Genomic DNA, 23,837 nt, shown 5'->3' with positions numbered 1-23,837 from the left:
TTACTCTGCGGAATCTATCACATTTAAAGGCTAATTATCAACTATAAAATCTGGATCTCAGTCTGTACATTTATAGAGGAGTAATTTTTTCAAGCATCATCCTAGAATTTTTATGGGCAACTTAATAGAGAAATTGATATTGAATGAAGCCTGCAACCTCCTCAGGAATGGGAGGAAGTCAAAGTTAGTCTTTATTGCTGCACAACATTCCAATTGAACCCAACCTAGCTGAATGCATGCACCCAACCTTTTCTGATGTAAATATCTACCCGAGTAATGATAAATGCTACACTGGTATTTCAAGGATAATAAAGCAGAAGTTAACTTTTAATCTTTGCTCAAATGCTTTGAACAGCATCATTGTTTCTTTCTCCTTAGCAAAGAAGTAGACATATTAGTCATCACACACTGGAAGGAAAAAAAGACCACTTACGTGTTAGAAATTTGGCCTTGAGAAGTCAGTCTCTTTTCCCAAGCATAATGACCCTGTTTTTAATTGATAGCTGTTAGGGCAGTATCTTAGGTAGAGGAGTGTCTCACGAAGCATGCAGGAGTTGCAGATAAGAGAGGCTTGCTTTAACTGGAGAACTGAGAGGTGTTCAGATGGTGAGTTAGGAATAAAGAGCAGGAGAAGGAAACAGCAATGACTTACCTGTAATACTTTGGTCAAATTGTTAAATAGAGCCTGGCCAGCACTCACTTTGTATTTGACGCCCCTGACTGTGCCATTTTTGCTTAAAATGTTGACTCTTCTTGTACCAAAACCCTTCTCACTCGCAGCCCTTGCTAACACCAGCAAGCTATCCTGGTCATTCTCATTCTCATCACCTTCTGATTCTATGTGGCCATTCTGCTTTCCATCAGAATCACTTAGTCCATCTATCCCACAGATACTGGCACATTCAGAATCCAGAGAGCCTGACGGTTGCCCATCTTCATACACTTCCTTCAGAACTCGCCCACTGTGAGAGGACGCTATCCGAAACCGGACTTTCCGTGGCCTGTCACTTTCTGGCTTCATCTCCCTTTTCAGCATGGTCACCTCCACCCATATGAACAGTTTATAGCATTCTGGATCCGTTGTTATTGCACTAGTCCACTTGCCAGATAGCAATATCAGAGCCAAGTCTAGTGATGGCAGCACTCCTGTGAAACTAACATCAAAAGGAAAGAAAATTCCCAAGGACTTACAGTGTGTCTCTGCTATTAATAATGAATGTGTGTGTGTGTGTGCTATGGTTACCTTTAAACTAAAACCTGCAAAATGATCCCAGCCTTTAAATATTAAATAGCCATGAGGGACTCTTTAACAGGACAAGTGCAAGAAAGTGGCATGCAGCGAATCCGAAAATGTGTGTGAGGCAAGAAAATGAAAGGCTTGAACTTTGAAGTCAATGGTGGGCATTGAAAAGGACCTGAGCAGTGGACATGTCTCTACTGTTCATTGTCCAAACCAGAGGTTAGAGGTAAAATGTGGAACCAAGTTTGTAGGATAAGAGAAGTCATAGTTTTCTCACAGGACTTATTTCTTATTTCACTCACACTGAGTGATCTTTCAAAAGGGCAGTGAACACGCTGCATGCCTGCATAGAGCTATCAATATTAGTTCTTATTAAATCATCAATTAGATTTCATCTACAATGCATAAGATGAATGTCCAACTTACATCTATCTTTACTAAGCTAAAGAATAGCACGGTAACAGAAATGCTATTTTTTAGCTTTTTTGAAAAGAGAGAACTTTTGCTTTGTTGCTTTCCCCCTTCTGCTAGTAGAAAACGTTGTTCTCTTTGACAGAGAAAAGGTTTCAGAAAGAAAAAATATGCAACAGTGAGGGAAGAATGGAAAAACCCTCCAGGCTAGCCAGATCAGCCAAAGCAATCCAGGTAATCAGCATTGATAAACATTATATCCAAATCACCCATGCATAGAGAAAGTCCCTCCTCATGCTGTGCTCTGTGTATTTTCTATCACTTTGGCAAGCACCTAAGGAACCCGTTACGGTATATAAGGTCATATTGAAATGTACACTATAGTGAGTGCCCCAAGCTGTCTGCACCTCCTGAGGGAGGAAAGCAGCTTGCCTGTGCAAAGTACCACATGTTTTTAATTTTTATAGTTTTGGTCTCATTATGAACTTAATTTACATTTATTTTAGAAAATCCAGAAAATAATAGCATGAAGTTGAAAATAAAATCATGAAAAATCTCACTAGATATGTTAATAATTTTGTGTATTTTCTTCCAGTGTATATGGCAGAGATGCTCCATAGCTCACAAAACCAGATTGCTCAGACTCTTGAATTTAAGGGAAAAGGGAGCAAGTGCCTAGCTTTTGATGATGATCGTGAGCAAAAGTGATGCATCATTTATGCACCAAGGCAATTGAGACAGAGCCTGCCCTGTCTATGCTATTTTTCTTCCTGCCTCAACTGCTAGTTGCATGGCCCCAGAGCAATCTGGAAGCACCATAGTGAGCTTGTCAGAGTTACAGAGAAATTAACAACCACGACCACCCTGCATTAGATGACGTCATGGGAAAAAATCAGCCTTTATTGTGTTAAGCAATGAAGATTGAAATTTAAGAGTTGTTTTTTAGAGCAGATATCATTACTGAATCTGATTAATATGCTCTCATATATAAAAGCATATTGCATTTATTTAGTATCTTGGTTTTTTTCAGTCAACCTTATAACGTGAATCATTTCCCATACCATTATTTCTGAAAAACATAAATTGAATGTGTGTATTAAAAAACCTCCTGATAGCCATGTTGTATTTTACTTTATTCTTTCTGGATTGCTAGATGTTCATTATTTAAAATGTTTAGTAAAATAGTGCTATAATTAATATTCTTGCTTAAAAATCAGTGTACATATATCTGGTTGTTTAGCATAAATTTATTTGGGTAAAATTAATGAGGTAAGAATTTTTACAAATTTAAAGCTCTTGATAAAAATTGTCATTTGCTTTTAAGACAAATTGTATAACTTACACTTCTACTAGTATATGAGTGCCTGTTTTACTGCACTTTTGCCAGTGCCAACACTGAATACAGGCATACCTCAAAGATATTGTGAGTTTAGTTCCAGACTGCTGCAATAAAGCAAATATTACAATAAACAGTCACATGAATTTTTTGTTTCCCACTGCATATAAAAGTTGTGTTTACACTATACTATAGTCTATTAAATGTGCAGTACTGTTATGTCTTTATAAAATGCACATATTTTAATTTAAAAATATTTTTTTGCTAAAAAATGCTAACTATCTCCTCAGCCTTCAGAAAGTCGGAAATCTTTTTGTTTAAAAGGGGTCTTCCCTCAATGTTAATGGCTGCTGACAGATCAGGGTGGTAGTTGCTGAAGGTTGGAGTGGCTGTGGCAATTTCTTAAAATAAGACAACAGCAATCTTTCACAAAAGATTTCTCTGTTGTATGCAATGCTGTTTGATAGCATTTGATCCACAGTAGATCTTCTTTCCAAATTGGAGTCGATCCTCTTAAACCCTGCTGCTGCTTTATCAACCAAGGTTTTGTAATATTCTAAATTGTTTGTTTCCATTTTAACAATGTTCACAGCATCTTCACCAGGAGTAGATTTCATCTCAAGAAACCATTTTGCTCGTCCATAGGAAGCAACTTCTTATCCATTCAAGTATTATCATGAGATTGCAGCAATTCAGTCTCATCTTCAGGCTTCACTTGTAATTCTATTTCTCTTGTATTTCCACCACATGGAAGTCACTTCTTCCACTGAAGTCTTGAACCCCTTGAGTTATCCAGGAGGGTTGAAATCAACTTCCAAACTCCTGTTAATGTTGATATTTTGACCTCCTTCCATAAATCACAAATGTTCATAAAGTCATGCAGAATAGCAAATCCTTTCCAAAAGGTTTTTAATTTACTTTGCCCAAAGCCACCAGAAGAATCACTATCTGCGGCAGCTATAGCTTTACAAAATGTACTTCTACAATAATAAGACTTGAAAGCTCAAATTATGCTAGGCACAGAGGCTCACACCTGTAATCCTAGCATTTTGGAAGGCAGAGGCATGCAGATTGCTTGAGCTCAGGAGATGGAGACCAGCCTGAGTAACATGGCAAAACTCCAAAATCCCCTCTTTACAAAACAAGACCAAAACAATTAGCCAGACATGGTGGCTCATGCCACCTGGGAACTGAGGCAGGAGGATCACTTCAGCCCAGACAGTCAAGGCCGTGGTGAGCCAAGATCATGTCACTGCATTCCAGTCTGGGTGACAAAATGAGACCCTGTCTCCCAAAAAAAAAAAAAAAAAAAAGGAGAAAGTTGAAATTATTTCTTGATTCATGAGCTGCAGAACAGATGTTGTGTTAGGAGGCATGAAAAGATTAATATCCTTATGTATCTCCATCAGCGATCTTGGTTGACCAGGTTCATTGTAAATGAGTAGTAATATTTTTAGAGAACTCTTTTTTTTTCTGATAAGTAGGTTCCAACAGTGGACTTAAAATATTTAGTAAACCATGCTGTAAACAGATGTGCTGTCATCCAGGCTTTGTTGTTCCATTTATAAAGCATAGGCAGGGTAGAATTCATGTAATTCTTACGGGTCCTATGATTTTCCAAATAGTAAATGAGCATTGGCTTCAAGTTAAAGTCATTAGATTCTAACAAGAGAGTCAGCCTGTCCTATGAAGCTTTGAAAGGATTTCTCCTCTCTGGCTATGAAAGTTCTAGATGGTATTGTCTTCCAATAAATGGCTGTTTTATTCACATTGAAAATCTGTTGGTCAGTGTAGCCATTTTCATCAATTATCTTAACTAGATCTGCTGGATAACTTGCTGCAGCTTTTACATTAGCACTTGCTGCTTCACCTTGCACTTTTATGTTATGGAGATAGCTTCTTAAGCCTACAAACTAACCCTCTGCTGGCTTCAAACTTTTCTTCTACAGCTTCCTCACCTCTCTCAGCCTCACAGAAATGAAGACGGTTAGGGCCTTGCTCTGGATTAGGCTTTGGTTTAAGGCAATGTTGTGGTTGGTTTGATCTTCTATCCAAACCACTCAAACTTTCTTCATATCAGCAATTAGGTTGTTTTGCTTTCTTATCATTCACATGTTCACTACAGTAGCACTTTTAATTTCCTGAAGGAAATTTTCTTTTGCATTCTCAATTTGGCTGTTTGGTGCAAGAGGCCACACTTTCAGCCTATCTCATCTTTCATCCTGTCTTCTTCACTAAGCCTAATCATTTCTAATTTTGAATTTAAAATGAGATACATGTGACTCTTCATTTCACTTGAACAGTTAGAGGCCACTATAGGGTTTCTAGTTAGCCTAATATCAATATTGTTGGGTATCAGAGAATAGGGAGACCTGAGGAGAGGGAAAAAGACTTGGGAATGGCTGGTCAGTGGAGCAGTCAGAACACACATAATATTTATCATTAAGTTTGCTATCATATGGGTGCACTTTGAGCTGGCCCAAAACAATAATGATATTAACATCAAAGATCACTGAACACAGACCACCATAATGGATATAATAATAATAAAGTTGGAAATATTGAAAGGATTACCAAAATGTGACACAGAGACATGAAGTGAGCACATGCTGTTGAAAAACATGGCACCAATAAACGCTGAACACAGAGTCGTCACAAACCTTCAATTTTTAAAAAGTGAAATATATATGAAGCACAACAAAGCCAAGTGCAATAAAAGGAGGTATGCCCACATTGCCAATTTTCAATTCTTTTTATTTTGCCAAATTGAAGAGCAGTATTTCATTGATGTTATAGTTTCCCAACTTTGAACACTATTGATGACTTTCATTCTAAATATTTTTTTAAAAAAGAACTCACGTTGAAGAGAAAGATATAAAAAAAGGAGAATCTCTCCCTCACAAATAATCAAACTGGGAAGTAAAATGATAGAGAAATCTATGTAACACAGAGAGAGAGAGAGAGAGAGAGAGAAGATGGTTAATTTTATTACCAAAGGAAAATATAACAAACATATCTAAATGACAGTGTAAGTGGCTTTATCTTAGCAATGTAAGAGTATATAGTCTTTTACAAAGTATATAACAAGAGAAACTAAGTGAGGAAACACTTATTGGGACAAAATAAAAATAATGCAATTTTCTTTCCAAATATCCAGATCTTTCAGAATATACAGCAGTGAGTGAGGGGGATGTGGATATTGGCCTAATAAGGAAAAAAAATTAAAATTCTATGTTTGTCCCAATTTTTTTTCATTCTAAGCTCCTATTTAATCTGCTTCAATTCCATCTTTCTAGTCTTTTGAGTTGAAAACAGTGTGTTGTATCACAAGCAAGATTTTGAAGTTAAAAACACCTAGGTTCCTCTCTCAGCACACCTTAGTGAGAATGTTCTTTTTACCAACCAAATTTTCCATTTTCCCAGTAAAATAATGGATACAACAATATACCTCAGAGATTGTGCTTGCAAAGTATCTGGAACATATAATCACTTAACTGTAATCACTTAATTAGCACGTACATATACTATGGCATGTATATATACCATATAATATATGTCCTCAGGATAAAAATAACTAACTTTAGCCTGACTATGGTAAGACAAAGGCTTGCCATGTGATCCAAGCTCACAGTCACAGATACAACGGAATATAGATAAACAATACAAATAAATCAGAAAAACAATTCAAGATGTGAATGAGAAATTTACTAACATGATCAATATTTTTTAAAAGAAACAAATAGAAAATCTGGAACTGAAGAATTTACTGATGAAAAAACAAAATACATTTGAAACATTTCACAATAGAATAAATAAAGCAGAAGAAAAAAACCTCAGAATGTGAAGACGAGTCTTTTGAAATAATTCAGTCAGATAAAAGTAAAGAAAAAAGAATTCAAAAGAATAAACAATGTCTACGTGACTTATGAAAAACCAAAAAGTGAGCAAATATTGGAATTTTTGGTGTCCCAGAATGCAAAGAGAAAATGAAAGAGATAGAAAACCTTCTTAACTAAATAATAGCTAAAAACTTTCCAAGTCTAGCAAAAGATTAAACATCCAAATACAAGAAGCTCAGTTATCCCCAAATAGACACAATTCAAAAAGTCTTCTCCACAGCACATTATAGCCAAACTGTCAAAATTCAAAGACAATGAGATAATTCTAAAAACAGTGAGAGAAAAGCAACTAAACACTTATAAGCAAACCTACATCGGACTAACAGCATAAACCTTACAAGCCAGAAGAGAATAGGATGATATATCCAAAGTGCTGAAAGATAAAACACTGCCAGTCAGGGATACTATATATACACTGGAGTTATTCTTCATAACTGAAGGAGAAATAAAGCCTTTCCCTGAGAAGCAAAAACTGGGAATTCATTATCACTAGACCAGTCCAACAAGACGGGGAATTCATTACCACTAGACCAGTCCCACAAGAACTACTTAAGGGAGTCCTACACCTGGAAGCAAAAGGATGGGATCAACTGTTATGTAAGCATATGAATGTATATAACATCCACAGGTAGAACAAACACATAAATAAAGAATAGGAAGGACTCAAATGTTAACTACAGAAAGCCACCAAACCAAAATTATAAACAATGAGAGAAATAAAAGAAAAAAAGATATATTTTTTAAAAGCCTGAATCAATTAATAAAATGACAGGAATAAGTTCTTACATGTCAATAATTACCTCGAGTGTAAATGAATTAAAGTTTCTACTAAAAAGATATAGATCAGCTGGATGGTTAAAAACACATGATTCTACGAGAAACTCATCTCACTTGTAAAGAAACACAGAGACTGAAAGCAAAGCAATGGAAAAACAGATGGCAAGCAAATTGAAATGAAAAGTGAGCAGGAATACCTATACCTATATGAGTTAAAACAGATTTTATATCTAAAACAGTAAAAAGAAACAAAGAAGATCATTATATAATGATAAAGAGATCAATTCAGTAAGAGGATATAACAATTCTAAACACATGCACCCAACATTGGAGCACCAAGATATATAAAGTTGATATTATTAGTTACAAAGGGAAAGATGGACTCTGATACAATAGTAGTTGGGAACTTCAACACCCTACTCAGCATTAAACAGCTCATCTAGAGGGACAATTAGCAAAGAAACATTGCATTTAAACTGCACATTAAACAAAATAGACCTATACACATTTACAAAATATTTTATCCAACTGCTACAGAATACATATTTTTCTCATCAGTACATAGAACGTTCTCCAGGATAGACTATGTATGTGAACATAGAACAAGCCTCAAAAAATTTTTAAAAATCAAAATCATAATGAGTATCTCAGATCATAGTGGAATAAAACTAAAAATAAGAGGATGTTCAGAAACAGTACAAATACATGAAAATTAACAATACAACCATTGGGTCAAGGAAGAAATTAAGATAGAAATCAAAAAATTTCTTGAAACCAATGAAAATTCAAACACAACATACCAAAACCTATGGGATAAAGCAAAAGCAGTGCTTAGAGATGAATTTATAGTAATAAATGCCTACATCAAAGTGTAGAAAGTTTTCAAATGAACAATTTAACAATTAACCTCAAGGAAACAGAAAAGCAAGAACAAACTAACCCAAAATTAGTAGAAGGAAAAAACTAATAAAGATCAGAGTAGAAATAAACAAAATTAAGGCTAAAAAATTACAAAGAATCAACAAAACAAAAATCGGTTTTTGGAAAAGATAAATGAAGGCCAAGCACCACGGCTCATGCCTGTAATCCTAGCATTTTGGGAGGCTGAGATGATTCTTGAGCCCAGGAATTCAAAACCAGCCTGGGAAACATAATGAGACCCAGTCTCTACAAAAAAATTTTAAAATTAGAAAACTATAGAGGCATACACCTGTAGTCCTAGATACTCTGGGGGCTGAGGTGAGAAGATCACTTGAGCCCAGGAGTTCAAGGTTGCAATTAGCTATGATCACACAACTGCACTCCAACCTGGGTGAGAGCAAGACCCTGTCTCAAAAAAAAAAAAAGAAACAGATAAACAAAATTAATAAAGCACTAGCTAGACTAACCAAAAAAACATGAGAGAAGACCCTAATAAACAAAATCAGAAATGATAAAGGAAACATTACAACTGGTGCCACAAAAATACAAGGATTTTCAGAAACTATCATGAATAACTATTCACTAACAAACTGGAATACCTAGAGGAAGTGTGTACATCTCTGGACACACACTACCTATCAAGATTGAATCAGGAAGAAACAGAAACCCTGAACAGACCAATGGTAAGTAATAGATTGAATAAGTAATAATAAAAAAAAAGTCTCCCAACAAAGAAAAATCTGGGACTCGCTGGCTTCACTGCCAAATTCTACCAAACTTACAAAGAAGAAACATCACTTATCTCACACTATTTCAAAAAAAAGTGAAAGGGAGGAAATTCTCCCTAACTTGTTCTATGAGGCCAGCATTACCCTAATACTAAAACCAGGTAAAAGTGAAACAAAAAAGAAAACTACAGGCCAATATTCCTGATGAACATAGGCATAAAAATAACAAAATACTAGCAAACAAAATTCAACAACACATCAAAAAGATAATACACCACAATTAAGTGGGATTTATCCCAGGAATGCAAGGATAGTTCAACATGCAAATCAATAAACATGATATATAACATATATAGAATGAAGAACAAGGATCATGTTCAATAGACACAAAAAAAAAGTAATAAAATTTAACATCCCTTCATGATTAAAATTCTCAACAATAGAGGCAAAGAAGAAACATACCTCAACATAATAAAGGTCAGATATGACAAACCTACAGGTAATATCATATTGAATGAAGAAAAGCTGAAAGTCTTTTCTCTATGATCTGGAACAAGACAAGGATGCCCATATTCAACACTCCTATTTAACATAGTTGGAAGTCCTAGCCAGAGCAATCAGGCAAAAGAAAAAAATGAAAGGCATCTAAATTAGAAAAGAGGAAGTCATATTGTCTCCCTCTGCAGGTGACATATTCTCATATCTATAACGACCTAAAGACTCCAACAAAAACTCTTAGATCTGATAAATAAATTCAGTAAAGGATACAAAATCGACATACAAACATCAGTAGCACTCCTACACACACTAATAAACTAGCTGAAGAATAAATCAAGATAGAAATCCCATATACAATAGCTATAAAAAATATAAAATACCTGGAAATAAATTTAACCAAGAAGGTGAAATACCTCTACAAGGAAAACTACAAAGCACTAATGAAAGAAATTGAAGAGGACACAAACAAATTGAAAGACTTTCCATGCTCCTGGAGCAGAAGAATTTAATATTGTCAAAATGTCCTGAAGCAATCTACAGATCTAATGTAATCCCTATCAAAATATCCCTGTCTTTGTTCACATAAATAGAAAACATAATCCTAAAATTTGTATTAAACAAAACAAGAGCCAGAATAGCCAAAGCAATCCTGAGCAAAAAGAACAAAGCTGGAGGCATCACACTACCTGACTTCAAAATATGACAATGCTTAATAACCAAAACAGCATGGTATTTGGTATAAAAACAGACACAGACCAATGGAACACAATGGAGAACCCAGAAACAAATCCACATATTTACAGTCAACTGATTTTTGCCCAGATGCTAAGAGCATACATCAGCGAAAGGACACCCTCTTCAGTAAACGATGCTGGGAAAACTGTGTGCAGAAGAATGAAATTGGACCCCCACCCTCACCATGCATAAAAATCAACTCAATTTGGATTAAAGACTTAAATGTAAAACTTGAAACTTTAAAACTACCAGAAGAAAACATAGGAAACACACTTCAGAACGTTGGTCTAAGCAAAGGTTTTGTTACTAAGACCTCAAAAGCACAGGCAACAAAAGTAAAAATAGACAAATGGGACTATATTACCACAAAGCTTCTGCACAGCAAAGGAAACAATCAACAGAGTGAAGAAATGGCCTGTCAAATTGGAGAAAATATTTGCAAACTATTCGTCAGACAAGGGTGTAATATCCACACTAAGCATCAGAGAAATGCAAATCAAAACCATAGTAAGGGATCATCTTATCCCAGTTAGAATGGCTACTATTAAAAAGATAAAAATAACAGATGCTGGTGAGGATTCAGAAAAAATGAAACTTATGCCCTGGTGGTGGGAACGTAAATTAGTACAACCACTATGGAAAACAATATGGAGATTTCTCAAAAAACTAAAAATAGAAATATCATATGATCCAGCACTGCTGGGTATTTATCCAAAGAAGAGGAAATCAGAATATCAAAGGGATGCCTGCACCTCCATGTTTATTACAGCACTAATCACAATAGCAAAGATATGAAATCAACCTAAGTGTTATTAACAGATAATAAATGGATAAAGAAAATGTGGTATGTAGACACAATGGATACTATTTGGCCATAGAAAGAATAAAATCATGTCATTTGCAGCAACATGGTTGGAACTAGGGGTCATTATGTTAAGTAAAATAAGCCAGGCACAGAAAGACAAATATCAAATGTTCTCATTCATATTAAGAACTAAAAAAGATAATCTCATGGAAGCATAGAGTAGAATGATAGATACCAGAGGCTAGGAAGGGTGGGTGGGTGGAAGGGGGAGAGGAAAAGACATTGGTTAACAGATTCAAAGATATAGTTAGATAAAAGGAGTGAGTTCTAATGTTTGATAGACTAGGGTGATTATAGTTAACAACAATGTTATGTATATTTTGAAAGAGCTAGAAGAGAGGACTTTAAATTTCCTACCACATAAGAATAATAAATATTCGAAGTGCTAGACACCCTCAATACCTTCACTTGATCATTACACATTCTATGCATGTAACAAAATATCATATATATCCCAACATATGTACAAACATATGTATCATTAAAAAAAGAAATAAAGATAAAATAAAAATCATTACAAAAATTGTCAAGAAAAAAGTGGACAAAATGGGAAATGATAAAAGGAAAGAGCATACTTTAAGTAGACATAGTAAGCCTCTCTGAAGAGAAAACATTAAGCTAGAGTCTACCAAAATTATAAGAGATTGAACATGTAAAACTTTAAGAGGTGGGCAGGAGTACTTGGACATAATTTCTTAGCTGCAGGCGTATATGCAAAGGTCTTGAAGCAGAAAGCCAGTAGATTTGTTCAAAGAACTAAAAAAACAAAAAAAAAAGGTAAGTGACTAAAGATGAGTATGACTCTCATTCTACAAAGCTCTTCTAAGACAGGAAAACCAGAAAGATTTTTCCTTTCTAACCTAATCCTTAATTTATATAACCCCTCAAAATGTAAAACAAAAAAACTGTAAGTTATATTACCAGCACAGAAACTGTTAAAGATAGGTTTGACGCCAATGGATATCTATTTATTTAAAATAGTAAATTCCAAAAGCCATATAGAGGGTAGAATGCTGTGTTAATCAAACTACTTTCCAAAGAACTACTTTGGAAAACGCTATTAAAGATGAATTTAAAGATTACAAAGCATCTTTTCTTCAATTTTCAATGTAAACAGTAACCTAACAGCTAGACCTAAACTTGGATATTCCTTGTTGGCGTCAATTTTCTAATTAGAATATCTAATTATTTATTTATTTACAGAGAAGATATGACATCAAAATATGATTATTTATCTCATCTCCAAAATATTGCCCCCCAGTACTGTTCTGTGTATCATCATATTGCATGATGAGAACTAATTTTAACCATATTCCTGGCTTTGGTGTATAATTTTTTAAATCCTTTGAGTTATACTAAGTATATGCAACATTCCTCCATTTACTACTACTTTATATGTATCACATTATTTTGTTTTTTACTCTTGAAAACATTAAAAATAGATTATTGAAAGAAAGTAAAGCAGAAACTCTGCCAGTTGGCAAAGCATTTGTCTTTTCTCCAGCAACACTTGTCACTGAAGAAGAAGTAATGACTCACTCTCCAAGTGCTGGCCTCACAACTTCTGTATGGATGGGGATAATTCATACATTTTTATTTTCTAACTACTTTGGTGATTAGAGAAGAAAAAGACTTACTAGCCACCTGTAGAATAGGGAAAATAAGCTTTTCCTAAAACTTTGTGGCTTATAGAAGATTGAAACTTTCTTAATTAACATGCATTCATAAATCAAAATTCAGTTATTAATCTAAAGTGCAGAGAATTTCTAATCTGAAAAGAAGCTAAATACATTCAAGAAAGTATTCTTTGGAGACAGGCCCTTTGTTCATATGATAAGAAAGATGGACGAATTCTTAGTTTATAGATAAGTGGTTAAGAATAGGAGCTTTGTGTACACACAATACAGGGTTCGAATCTTGGATCTGCCACCCTTTGAGAGATCTTGAGCAAATCGCCTAATCGCCCTAAGCCTTAGTTTCCTCACCTGTGCTATAGTAGTTCCCATTGCGTAGAGTTTGGAAGGATTAAATGTAATGATGTACATTAAATGTAATGTGCTTAGTGTGGTGTTCAAGAGGCAATAGCTATAATTCTAATCAGTTACTAAATAAACTAAATAGCTAAATAAACTTATAGTAGCTAAATACACATACTCCTTGGAGGACAGTAAGAAGAACGGAGCTAGGTGAGCATAATTAACTTCAACAGGAAATCAAAATACACTCCTGGCCGGGCACGGTGGCTCAAGCCTGTAATCCCAGCACTTTGGGAGGCCATGGCAGGTGGATCGCTTGAGGCCAAGAACTTAAAACCAGCCTGGACAACATGGCGAAACCCCCTTTCTACTAAAATTACAAAAATTAGGCAGCGTGGTAGTGCATGCCTGTAATCCCAGCTACTTGGGAGGCTGAGGCATGAGAATCTCTTGAACCCAGGAAGCGGATGTTGCAGTGAGCCAAGATCGCGCCACTGCCCTCCAGCCAGGGTGACAGAGCGAGACTGTCTCAAAAAAAAAAAAAAAAAAAAAAAAAAAAAAAAAAAAAATACACTCCTACCTGTTTTTGGTCTAATTTTAGGACTTCAAGGTTTAACCAGTCTGTCATCACATAGCACCTAGAGAACTGCTCCAGCTAGCCACAGCCTCATTCACTCTGTATATCTGTGTGCCGAGTGGTTACTATATATGAAATGCTGTGCTGGGGGCTGGGAATTTCAGTGCTGGATTATAGGCTGTCACTGTGGAACCTGAGGGGGCATGGACTGCCGCAGAGTCCTGCCGCTCCACTGTGAATGTAACATGCACACAGCAATTCTGTTAATTATCTAAATTCTTTAAAAATTAACACAACCACAAATCAAGGAGGCTCAGTAAAGAGTCCCCTAAGCAACAGCTTCCCCAAAATAGACTTTTACAGTTCATTTTCATCTTTCAATCCTACATTGTATCTTAGAGAGTGTTTTGCATATAAATAGTGCTTAGAAAAATATTTTCTGAATTAAAATGAACTAAGTTAGATTTTAATGTCAGAACCAAACTGACCTCACACTTAGGAGGGAGGGAAATAATTACATCTGTCTTTTCTTGTCTTGCTTCCAGTTTGATAGGTGATAAATACTATTTATTTACTTGTGAGGCAAAATAACTGAGTCATATAACATTGATCCCATTAAAGTCACCACCTACACTCCTTTAGAAATTTTTGAATGCTAGAAAGCAAATAGTAAACTCTGCCTATAGAATCCAAGTTCCAGAAAAAAAAAATCAAAGAGCAAGGAGTCAAGTGTATCTAATTTAGTGTTGAAAACTTGACTTGGCTACCTGTAATTTATATTATCCAAGTGGCTTAAATATCCATCCCTCTTAGCACAAAGTAGCTACAAGCCCAAGCATAATTCTCAAGCATGAAATAATTCTCACGTATTGTGTGGCATAGATTCTTCAACCCGGAAGGAAAAAAGAAACATATCTTTTATGTCCTTCTTAGACTATCACTATGTAGATGTAAATATGTTTATGGTAAAAAGACATTTAAAATAACTGCATTATTACTCCAGTATATTAGTATGTTGGTACTAGTATATGGGTTTCACATCTGTTAATTCCCAATAAAGAGATGATCAATGAATGGAATTATGTATATTTTCATATGACACACGGGAAGTTTGTCTCTCAAAATTCTGCTTGGAACCATACCAATAGTAAGTACAACTGCCGTGGACTAGGAAAAAGTTCATATATGGTGAATGAACAAGTCATTCAACAATAATGATTAATGAATAAAGCACCAGAAATATTGAGTCAGACCCAGAGATACTCAAGATATCCTACTATATATCATGAAGACTAGGGTTCATTCTTGAGTTTCTGCCAGAATCAATACAGAAATAAGAGAACAAGGGAGTAGAGTTGCATTATTAGAAACGTCAGCCTACGAAATGAAAAGCAGCTTTCAAATCAACAGCAGATTTCAAAAGAATGTCAGTACTGAATGTGGTAGCTTGAGAGTGTAAGTCCCTAGAGTGTCAAGTCAATTTCTTTCTCTATAGTGAAAATGTGGTTGTAGAAAGTGTAAATATCCTGAAGAAATTTCACAGCTACTGAGATAAAATGGCAATACTCTCAAGGGCTGCCCTGCTGATAAGTTTTCTTAATCATAATTTTTAAATTGATGAAAAAGTAGAATGTTAAGAGAAACACACAAAGCTAACTGGAATATACATGATAGAGAAATCCTTACCCTAAGACAAGCTTCTTGTTTTATTGCTGTGGCTGAATTTCTTTTCAAGTCCCTGAGAGTTTAATGTATATTTTCCCAATAAATGCCACAAATTTAAAATTAGTAGATGCTGTGCCTTTAAAGTATCACAAATTATATTTCATAATTGTGTTCTTTTTCTTTTCTTGAAAGAGCATGATGCTCAAATGGCGTCCTGGGACATTCTAATTCTATTATCCTATCATCATTGCCAAGGTAGTAGGGGACTTGATTCTGACGTATGAGATGAAGGTTAAAACTGGTGAGCAGAGGGAAAATAGGGACCAGCAAGCCAGAGAAAACCTGTATTCATTTGGAGATCAAGAGATGTCTTCCCTTTTTTGGTGGAATTGCAATTTTGAGTCCACAAATAAATAAGAAAGTTTTTTTGAGAGCATGCAAAAGAGACCAATGAGAGGTACCCAGAAGAGGCCAGTGAGAGGAAAGTTCCCCTGAAGAGAAAGCATGGTGAAATATTGATTATGAGCTCTGTGCCTGGAAAAGCACATCACTCAAGAAACTATGGCTTTCAGTCAACTCTTGAAAGTTCCAATTACACATCGAAGAGAGGACTTTTGAAGAACATTAAGATATCTTTATCTGCCCTGCAGCGCCTCTTGCAAAATGAGTTAGTACAGTTTCCAAATCTTTGTATATGTAAACTTGGAATTGTAAAATAATCTCACTGATTTGATTTTTATTTTCTCTGTTTCCCAAAGTGCTGGGATTATGGGTGTGAGCTACTGCACCTGGCCACAAATAGAATCTTTTATAGTATGAATATATCAGTCATATTAGAAACTAAGTAAATGTCATTGATTGTTTATGTTAACTGCCCACCATTAGAAAATATTCATAAAGGATATTTGAGACAATGTTTGCTGTCAAGTAGTTTATAATCTTAAATTCATTACAAAGACGGGGAAGTGTGCACAAATTGAGTAAAAGGTTATTCCTGTTGGCTAAAAACAAGCATGAGAGGACATCAAACGTTATACCTCCTCTGCCTCTTTGCTTTGCACAAATTGCAGTGTACAGGTATCACTCCTATTTGTGGCTAAAAGAAGTATTGGTGGAGGGAGGGCAGAGACAGTATTATTGTATTTTGTCAGGGTCAAGCAGGGAAGCAAAAAGGGCATTGATGAGTTCAGATGGTGGGCTGCAAGTCAATAATGAAGACAATATTTTGTATCTGTCTCCCTCTTGGAACCTTGGAATGCTTTAAAGCCCTAAGATTGCAGCTGGAAATTTAGAGCCTCTTGGAAGACTCTGTAAACTCTCGGAATAAGCCTTGATGCTTTGGGACCCAGAGAATAAAATAAGACAAGGAGTTGAGGAGAAGACCATTGTCCCCACTTCTGTATGAAAACTCCTATATCCCTGACACTCTAGGGATTAGCGATCCCTGGGAGCATTAGAAGATAGCACCCTTGGCATGGATATTGTAGCTTTGCAAGGGGCAGAGGCAGTAGTTGACATCCATAAGTCATCTCTAGGCAGCTCCAGGTGTGTTGGGTACTGCTAAGCATGAGCCAAATGCGGAAAGCCTGCCACATGGGGGTGGCCTCAGAATATTGTGTGGTTTTCCATATGAGACTCACTGTACTCTCCCTTTCCTGAAATCATGGAGGCTTTGGAGTTGGGGAACCTGAGGCTCTGCCATCTGTCAGTTGAAAGTTCAGAGCCACTGTAATTTAGGAATCATTTGTTCCGCCAGGCTATGGAATCCTGCAACATATGTTCCCCAGCACATGCATGTGAGAAGCTCAATCTAGAATGCTGTTCAGGAACTTAAAGGAGAATCCTGAGGATCTTAGCACTGTTGAGTATTTATTCCCATATTTTATCAATTATAAAGCATGCATTTTGTCTTCACATTTTAACATCTCTGCAACTGGTGTGCACCTGATCCTCCGATCAGTCAGTGACAGTCATGAAAGAGTTGTTATTGCCTGCACATTAAAGCTTAGACTGGGTGTCATTGGCTTTGAAGAAGATTCCAGAGACAATAGCAAAGCACGATTTTAAGAAATGCTGCATCATCAATGCCCTCCATTGCAGGAAGAACCAACAGCATTGAGGGAAACAGCACATACATCAATAACTCTAAGTGGAAAAGTGATTCAGAAAACTCAGACTGAATATGAATACATTTAGGAATATTGAATCAATTTACTTTATGTTTATTTGCCTTTATATATATACTCAAGAGTGATAAATGAGGGAAATCTATGTATAAATACATTCAGAAGAGCTTTTTTGCACATGTTTAAAATAAAAATTTCAAGTGACAATAAAATACTGCCTCATGGTTAAGTTAGTAGGGTTTTTTCCTTTCTTAGTGGTTCATAAAATAAGGATGTATCTTTCAGCTGATGGCATCTTAGATTCAATGAAACATGGGAATGTGCCACAACATTCATGTATATGTAATCTTTATTTAGCGTCATGCAGCATCCAGAGGAACCAGTGATAAATAATTTTATTACCAGAAAGGGCACATTCTTAGTAGCATATCATCAGGAACATACTGGGATCCAGATGATGGGCCATTCATTTCTTTGTGATCTCCATAGGGTCATCTTTCTCTCCAATAAAACCAGCCTTGGGAAAGCATTCAGGATTTCCTTCTCCCTGCTGCCCTCTTCCTTCTCTGCCTCTCTGCCCTCCTGCCAGGGCTCAAGCTCCATTTTGTTGCCGCTCTTTGGGCCAAAGCCACTACATCAGGCTCCACTCACCCCTATACAGTAACAGGCTCAAGTCTTGTCAATATTGATCACATCTCACAGCATAAATACAATGTTTTATTGTGGGGGAAATCCCTCCTGGCAGGGGTGAGGATGGAAAAGAACAAATAGGTGAAATAGACAAAGAACAATGCCTGTCACTTTATTTAGTCTCATAATATTTGTGATAATAGCGAATTATGAAACATACATTTTACAGATGGGAAAACTGGCACTAAATGTTTGAGTCACATACTAACACTAACATGGACCAACGAAATGAGGATCTCCAGGATCACATTAGCTGTGGACTTACAATGGAGGGACTAACCTTATATTTTACTTAAAATAGTACTAAGCAATATGCAGAGAGAGTGTTAATAATGACCTTTCATATATGTCTACAAATGTTTGTTTACAAAGAGTTTATGAAGGCTTACTTATAGGGGAACTAATTTAAAACAAAACAGCTATGATTATTTATATTCATATTTACTCTACCCCATTCTGATAGGGATTAAAAGAAGCCTACAAAAATTCATATGAGGTAGCTTATATAGCAACGTAAAAATAAATTATGTTATGAAACAACTAGAGAAAAGGAGACATAGGAAAAATAAAGATAGAAGATAAATGTTAACATATTCACTTTCGAGATTGGTGAAAGTGAGGCACCACGAGATAAAATTAGTCCCAGTTATTATGTTATTCCTGCTAGTCTGTGTCCTATATTAATGGAGCATTTGACTTGAAGTTGAATGCCAGTAACTTTTCAAAAAGTCAGGAAATCAATCTTCATCTTTATTCTTTCACTTTTCCCTTTACAATTGCAATTGTTTAATTTCTCATCCCATTAATTTATTCAGCATACATGATTTAAGCACATCTCATGTACCTAGCATTGCCCTTGGCCTTGCCCATATGTATATGAACAAAGTCAATTCTCGCCCAACCAAAAAGTGGCCTCCTCAGCTTTTTCCTCTTCAGGTTAGAGCGCACTTCAAATACCAACACAGAACTATTTGAACATGAATATTTTAACCTCCCAAATTTTATAAGCCTACCTTGAATCATTTGTGTGTAAAATAGCGGTATTCTAAAAATAGTGTTTCTTCAGATAAAATAATTCTCTTTGTTCCAAGTAAGTACACAGTAAAAGAATGAGATATTTCCTAGTCTATAGTCTGTTTTCAGCTCCCTTCTTAAGGAATGTAATTGTCCTTCATAAATAAATTATATTATTCTGATGCAAAGCACAGTGCATAGCAAATTATATCCTATCATCAAAAAATAATATTTTCATGGAAGTTTATTTCATCTTTTTCAGAAGTTTCTCATCCCCCATAAGGGTCTAAATTTCAAACAAGTGCAGAGAGTTACATTTTAGAAAGGAATTATAGTTAACACCCTCATCTTGTTTGTTTCATACACTTGAGTTTTTGGAATTCCTTTTATATACATCACTTTGTACTCTATATCATAGAAAATTTTGAAGTTAAATGTTAAAGACTCTTTTAAAGAACAATTCTTAATCTAAGTGTATGAATCTATTTAATTTGTGTGTGCTAAAATAAATCCTTCTTCATAGAGCTATCTTGTTCAACATGTCAATATTGAATTCTCCAAAGTCAATTTCTAGAAAATCATTGATGATCTAAAAGTATCATCCTAGCCCTTAAAGATTTGTATCAGAGATGGCATAAGAGAAGGGATGAATAATCAATATGTACATCAAACATCTAAAAATATTGAATCGCTATGGAATGGAATGGAGTGTAAATATTGGCTTAAGTCCCCTAAACTGCAAGGAGGTTTAGCATATGAAAAGTAAGCATATTGCTAAAACTGAAGGATTTTATTTTTAAAATTCTATTCTATTCTAAGGTAATTCTGGCTAATGAGTCTAGGCATTTAAGTTTGGTCTCCCTCTGCATAAGAGACATGATATTCCTCATAGCTGTTTTTTACTTCCATTGACTAAATGTATGCACAGCAACATGACTGTCGTAGTACATAATTGCTCTGGAAGTCAAGTTTTCATTTCCTGTCAGTTGATCATTTTATTTATTGAATCATTTATCTTTTCATTCAACATTTCATTAGTTTCTTCTAACTAAAGAGTTGTACTTAGAAACGCTCCAAGATTAGTAAAAAGTGGATCCCTATTCATGTTCAAGTATCAGTGGATTATTTAATTATTAATTTGATAATTATGCTGCTTTACAGGAGTCTTGTCTGTGTCCTATATTAGAAGTATGTTTTACCTACATATAACAAAAAGGATCGCAGTAAAACAAATGATGACAGTGCAATAATGAATGTCTGGCTTTAAATATAGAAATTAGAATGCTATTTTAAAACATGAAGAAATGTCCATAGTAAAACAGCTTCACAAGTAAATTATATAAAAGGAAAATTTCTGTTTTTAATACATAGAGAAAGCTAATTAAATGCCTAAGTGTCAGAGAATGGAGAATCTTCCCAAATTACTGATGGGCTTGTACACTGATATAGACATTCTGGATCCATGACCCAGCAGTCTCACTCCTGGGTGTGTAACCCAAAGAAGTTGTCTCACAGAACCATGAGGGGATATGTATGAGGATACTTGTTTCAATATTGTGTGGGGTTGTGGGAACCTGGTAAACAATATATTTGTAAAGTGTTTTGTAGAAATGGGACTCAATAAACTAAATTTACACAAACCCGGATAAATCCTTAATACTCAGTATTGAATAAAATAATTTCAAAATAGAATGGGTTCTATAGGTAATAACATATCATTTACATAGAATAAAAACAGATTCATGCATGAAGCAATACCACATATTCTACAAGGGTAATATAAGTCAAATATATACCCAGTAGGTATATATAAAATAGAGGAAAGAAATAGGAGTGAGAATAAAGAATGAAAGACAACAGGGGGATTTACACGGACCAGAAATGATAGTTTTCCATGAATAGTAGAGTACAATTAGTTCACCCCACTGTGCTCAGAAAATAAATATGTGATTACCTGTGGTTGCAGTGTTATGGTTAGGTTTTACTTTTTTTGTACTTTTCTGTATTTTCAAATAAGCATGTATTATTTATTTTTATATTAATGAACAAAGCATAGTCGTTCCTTAGGTTTTTCTAGTCACATAAGTATAATTTACATACATTAAAATTAACCCTTTTAATGCCACAGATTGATGACTTCTAACAAACATGTACAAGATTGCTTAGACTTTTAAGTGACTTGCTTCAACCAAATTTTCTATACCCAAAGATAGTGCTCTTTCCACTACATCAAAATACTTTGGAAGATCACTCAAAAACTTTCGCTCACTTCTGTTTGTATTTCATAATACATCACACTCTTTTTTGCCTTGAAAAATTAATTACTATAATAAATGCCTCTGTAGAACTGCATGTGGGAGGAAATCATTAGACACGTCCTTTGTTAGGTGAAACAATGGAATTGAGGGAAAATAATTTTCAGCAGTGAAAGAGCAGAGGACCAGACAGGAAATCAGGACACCATAAGCCTGACATTTTCTTTAGTGTATTTGAATGCCTAGCCTTTTTTTCTGAGTAGCATTTGACCTATCTTAAAAGTCTAGGAAGCTAAGACTTCATGTATTTAAAATCATGCCATTCTAGCAGGGGTGAAAATTTCCAATTCATTTATATTTGTTTTTCTTTTCACTTGCCATGGATAGTTTTGAGGCTCCAGGGAAATTCTTGGTGGAGCTAGGAGCAGAGAAAAGCATCTAGACAGACACGTAAAATAAAAGTAACATTGAAGGGTAAGAAAAATGAGCTGCTCAGGTCCAACTGCCAGTGCATGGTTAATCTGGACACAGGAAGATGGATATGATATGAGGTCAGCCACCCGGACGATGCATGATATTCCAACAGCTGTTAGGACATTGTCCTCAACTACACTGGCAACAGCTTGTAGTCTAGCTTAGAAATCAGATCTCCCTCACCCAAAATAAATTAATTAACATCCGCCCCTTTGAATTAAAGAGCCCTGTCTGCCTGCCCAGCTTCTGTCAGCATTCCTTCTTCCTTAATGCTTGTGCCTTCTCTGAGCTTTCCAATTGCTCTCAGAGCTGCCAAGCAGGCAGTTCCTGTTCTTTAATTCAGTTCTATCATGTCAGGAGATTGCAATCAAGCCCTAATAACATTCCACAGCCTGTGGAGACATTAGCTGTCCCTAAAGCCCAGCTAACTTTTTGTTACAGGCATCTGTTCAAAACAGATCAAAGACTGCCCAGGCCCAGCCTGCACAGGACATACACTCCAAAGAAGTGTCAATGAGAGGTCACAGAAACTGGGCTGTCACCTTTAAGTTTATTCCTTCATTTGGGTTTCTTATTTCTGATAGAAATTTGCAAAGATCATCGAGCGATGTTCTACAATCTAGAAGATGACTAAGCACAGTTGGGATGAAGATCTTAAGAAGCATTTTATACTACGTTATCCAGGTGGCATTCAACTCATCATAAAGTTATGATCGTGAGATTTGGCATTCGTTTTCTGCTTTAGTTTCCAAATAGCTCTCATATGCTGTGTCTTACACATCAGGTGGTAAAAACAGAATCTGAAAAAGTCAGTTTTGCAAAATGATTACTCACAAAACTTCTTAATGAGAGAAAAAAGTAATTTTGAAAGAGGTGATCATGTTGGCAGCCAAATACATTGGGGTAGAGGCTGTGATGATTCCTGAGTAACCTCAGACACACCAGAAAAGAACAGAAGCATGAAACCAAAATCTCTAGCTTCCCAACTTGGCTTAATACCAATTATAGCAAACATGTCAATTTGCCTCCTGTACCAAGTCCCCTCCTGAGAGTATCTGCATATATCATCACCAGATATGTAGCCAGAGGTCACAGAATCTACCTTGACCTCCGGGAACCTCTGACCATATCCTGATCAATTCGCTTGTCTCTCCAGGGAATTTCTAATTGAGATGCAGTGATTTTCATCAGTCTTTGTGGGCAACTAGAATTCAGGGACTTTCCTGGCATGATAATTTTCCACTATGTACATGGATAAACTGAGAAAGTTGTTTGTAAATAGAGGAAAAAGGAGATGCACACATCTAGAGGAAAGCAGAAGCAGTGTTTAGGGGGCAGTGGCAGCACAAAGAGATTCCTTGGTTCCTGGTCTCATTCCTATTACTGGTTCCAGTCCCATTCTAGTAAAAGGCAGTTTCCCAGCCTACTTATCTCTAGACATCTTGAGAGACTTGGGATTTAATGAACCTTCATTGAGAACTGATGCTCAGCTTCGAGCAGGCTTCTGTTTCACATCCAGATCACAGCATTGCCCTTGCAGTTCTTCTTATCCAGACTCTCATTTAACTATTCTGTTAATTTCCCTTCTTGATTCCCAATCTCACAGTCCTTTCTTAGTGTTCACAGCTTGAGTGTTAGGGTCTCATCCTC

The 23,837-nt window shown here is 35.7% G+C and overlaps 1 protein-coding gene across 1 annotated transcript in view; it reads right to left on the bottom strand.

Annotated features, from left to right (window-relative positions):
• Positions 1-1,608, bottom strand: part of GRXCR1 (glutaredoxin and cysteine rich domain containing 1) — a 149,807-nt gene extending 148,199 nt beyond the window's left edge. Inside the window, exon 1 of the mRNA XM_055246263.1 lies at positions 653-1,608. Within this exon, the coding sequence (XP_055102238.1) occupies positions 653-1,036 (384 nt within the window). The 5' untranslated portion in view covers positions 1,037-1,608. The remainder of the gene's footprint in view (positions 1-652) is intronic.
• Positions 1,609-23,837: the final 22,229 nt, after the last annotated feature.

Source organism: Symphalangus syndactylus, chromosome 16 (assembly GCF_028878055.3).
Source record: "Symphalangus syndactylus isolate Jambi chromosome 16, NHGRI_mSymSyn1-v2.1_pri, whole genome shotgun sequence".
NCBI lineage: Eukaryota > Metazoa > Chordata > Mammalia > Primates > Hylobatidae > Symphalangus > Symphalangus syndactylus.
Note: the sequence above shows the minus strand (reverse complement) of the source record. Positions and strands in the feature narration are given on the sequence as shown.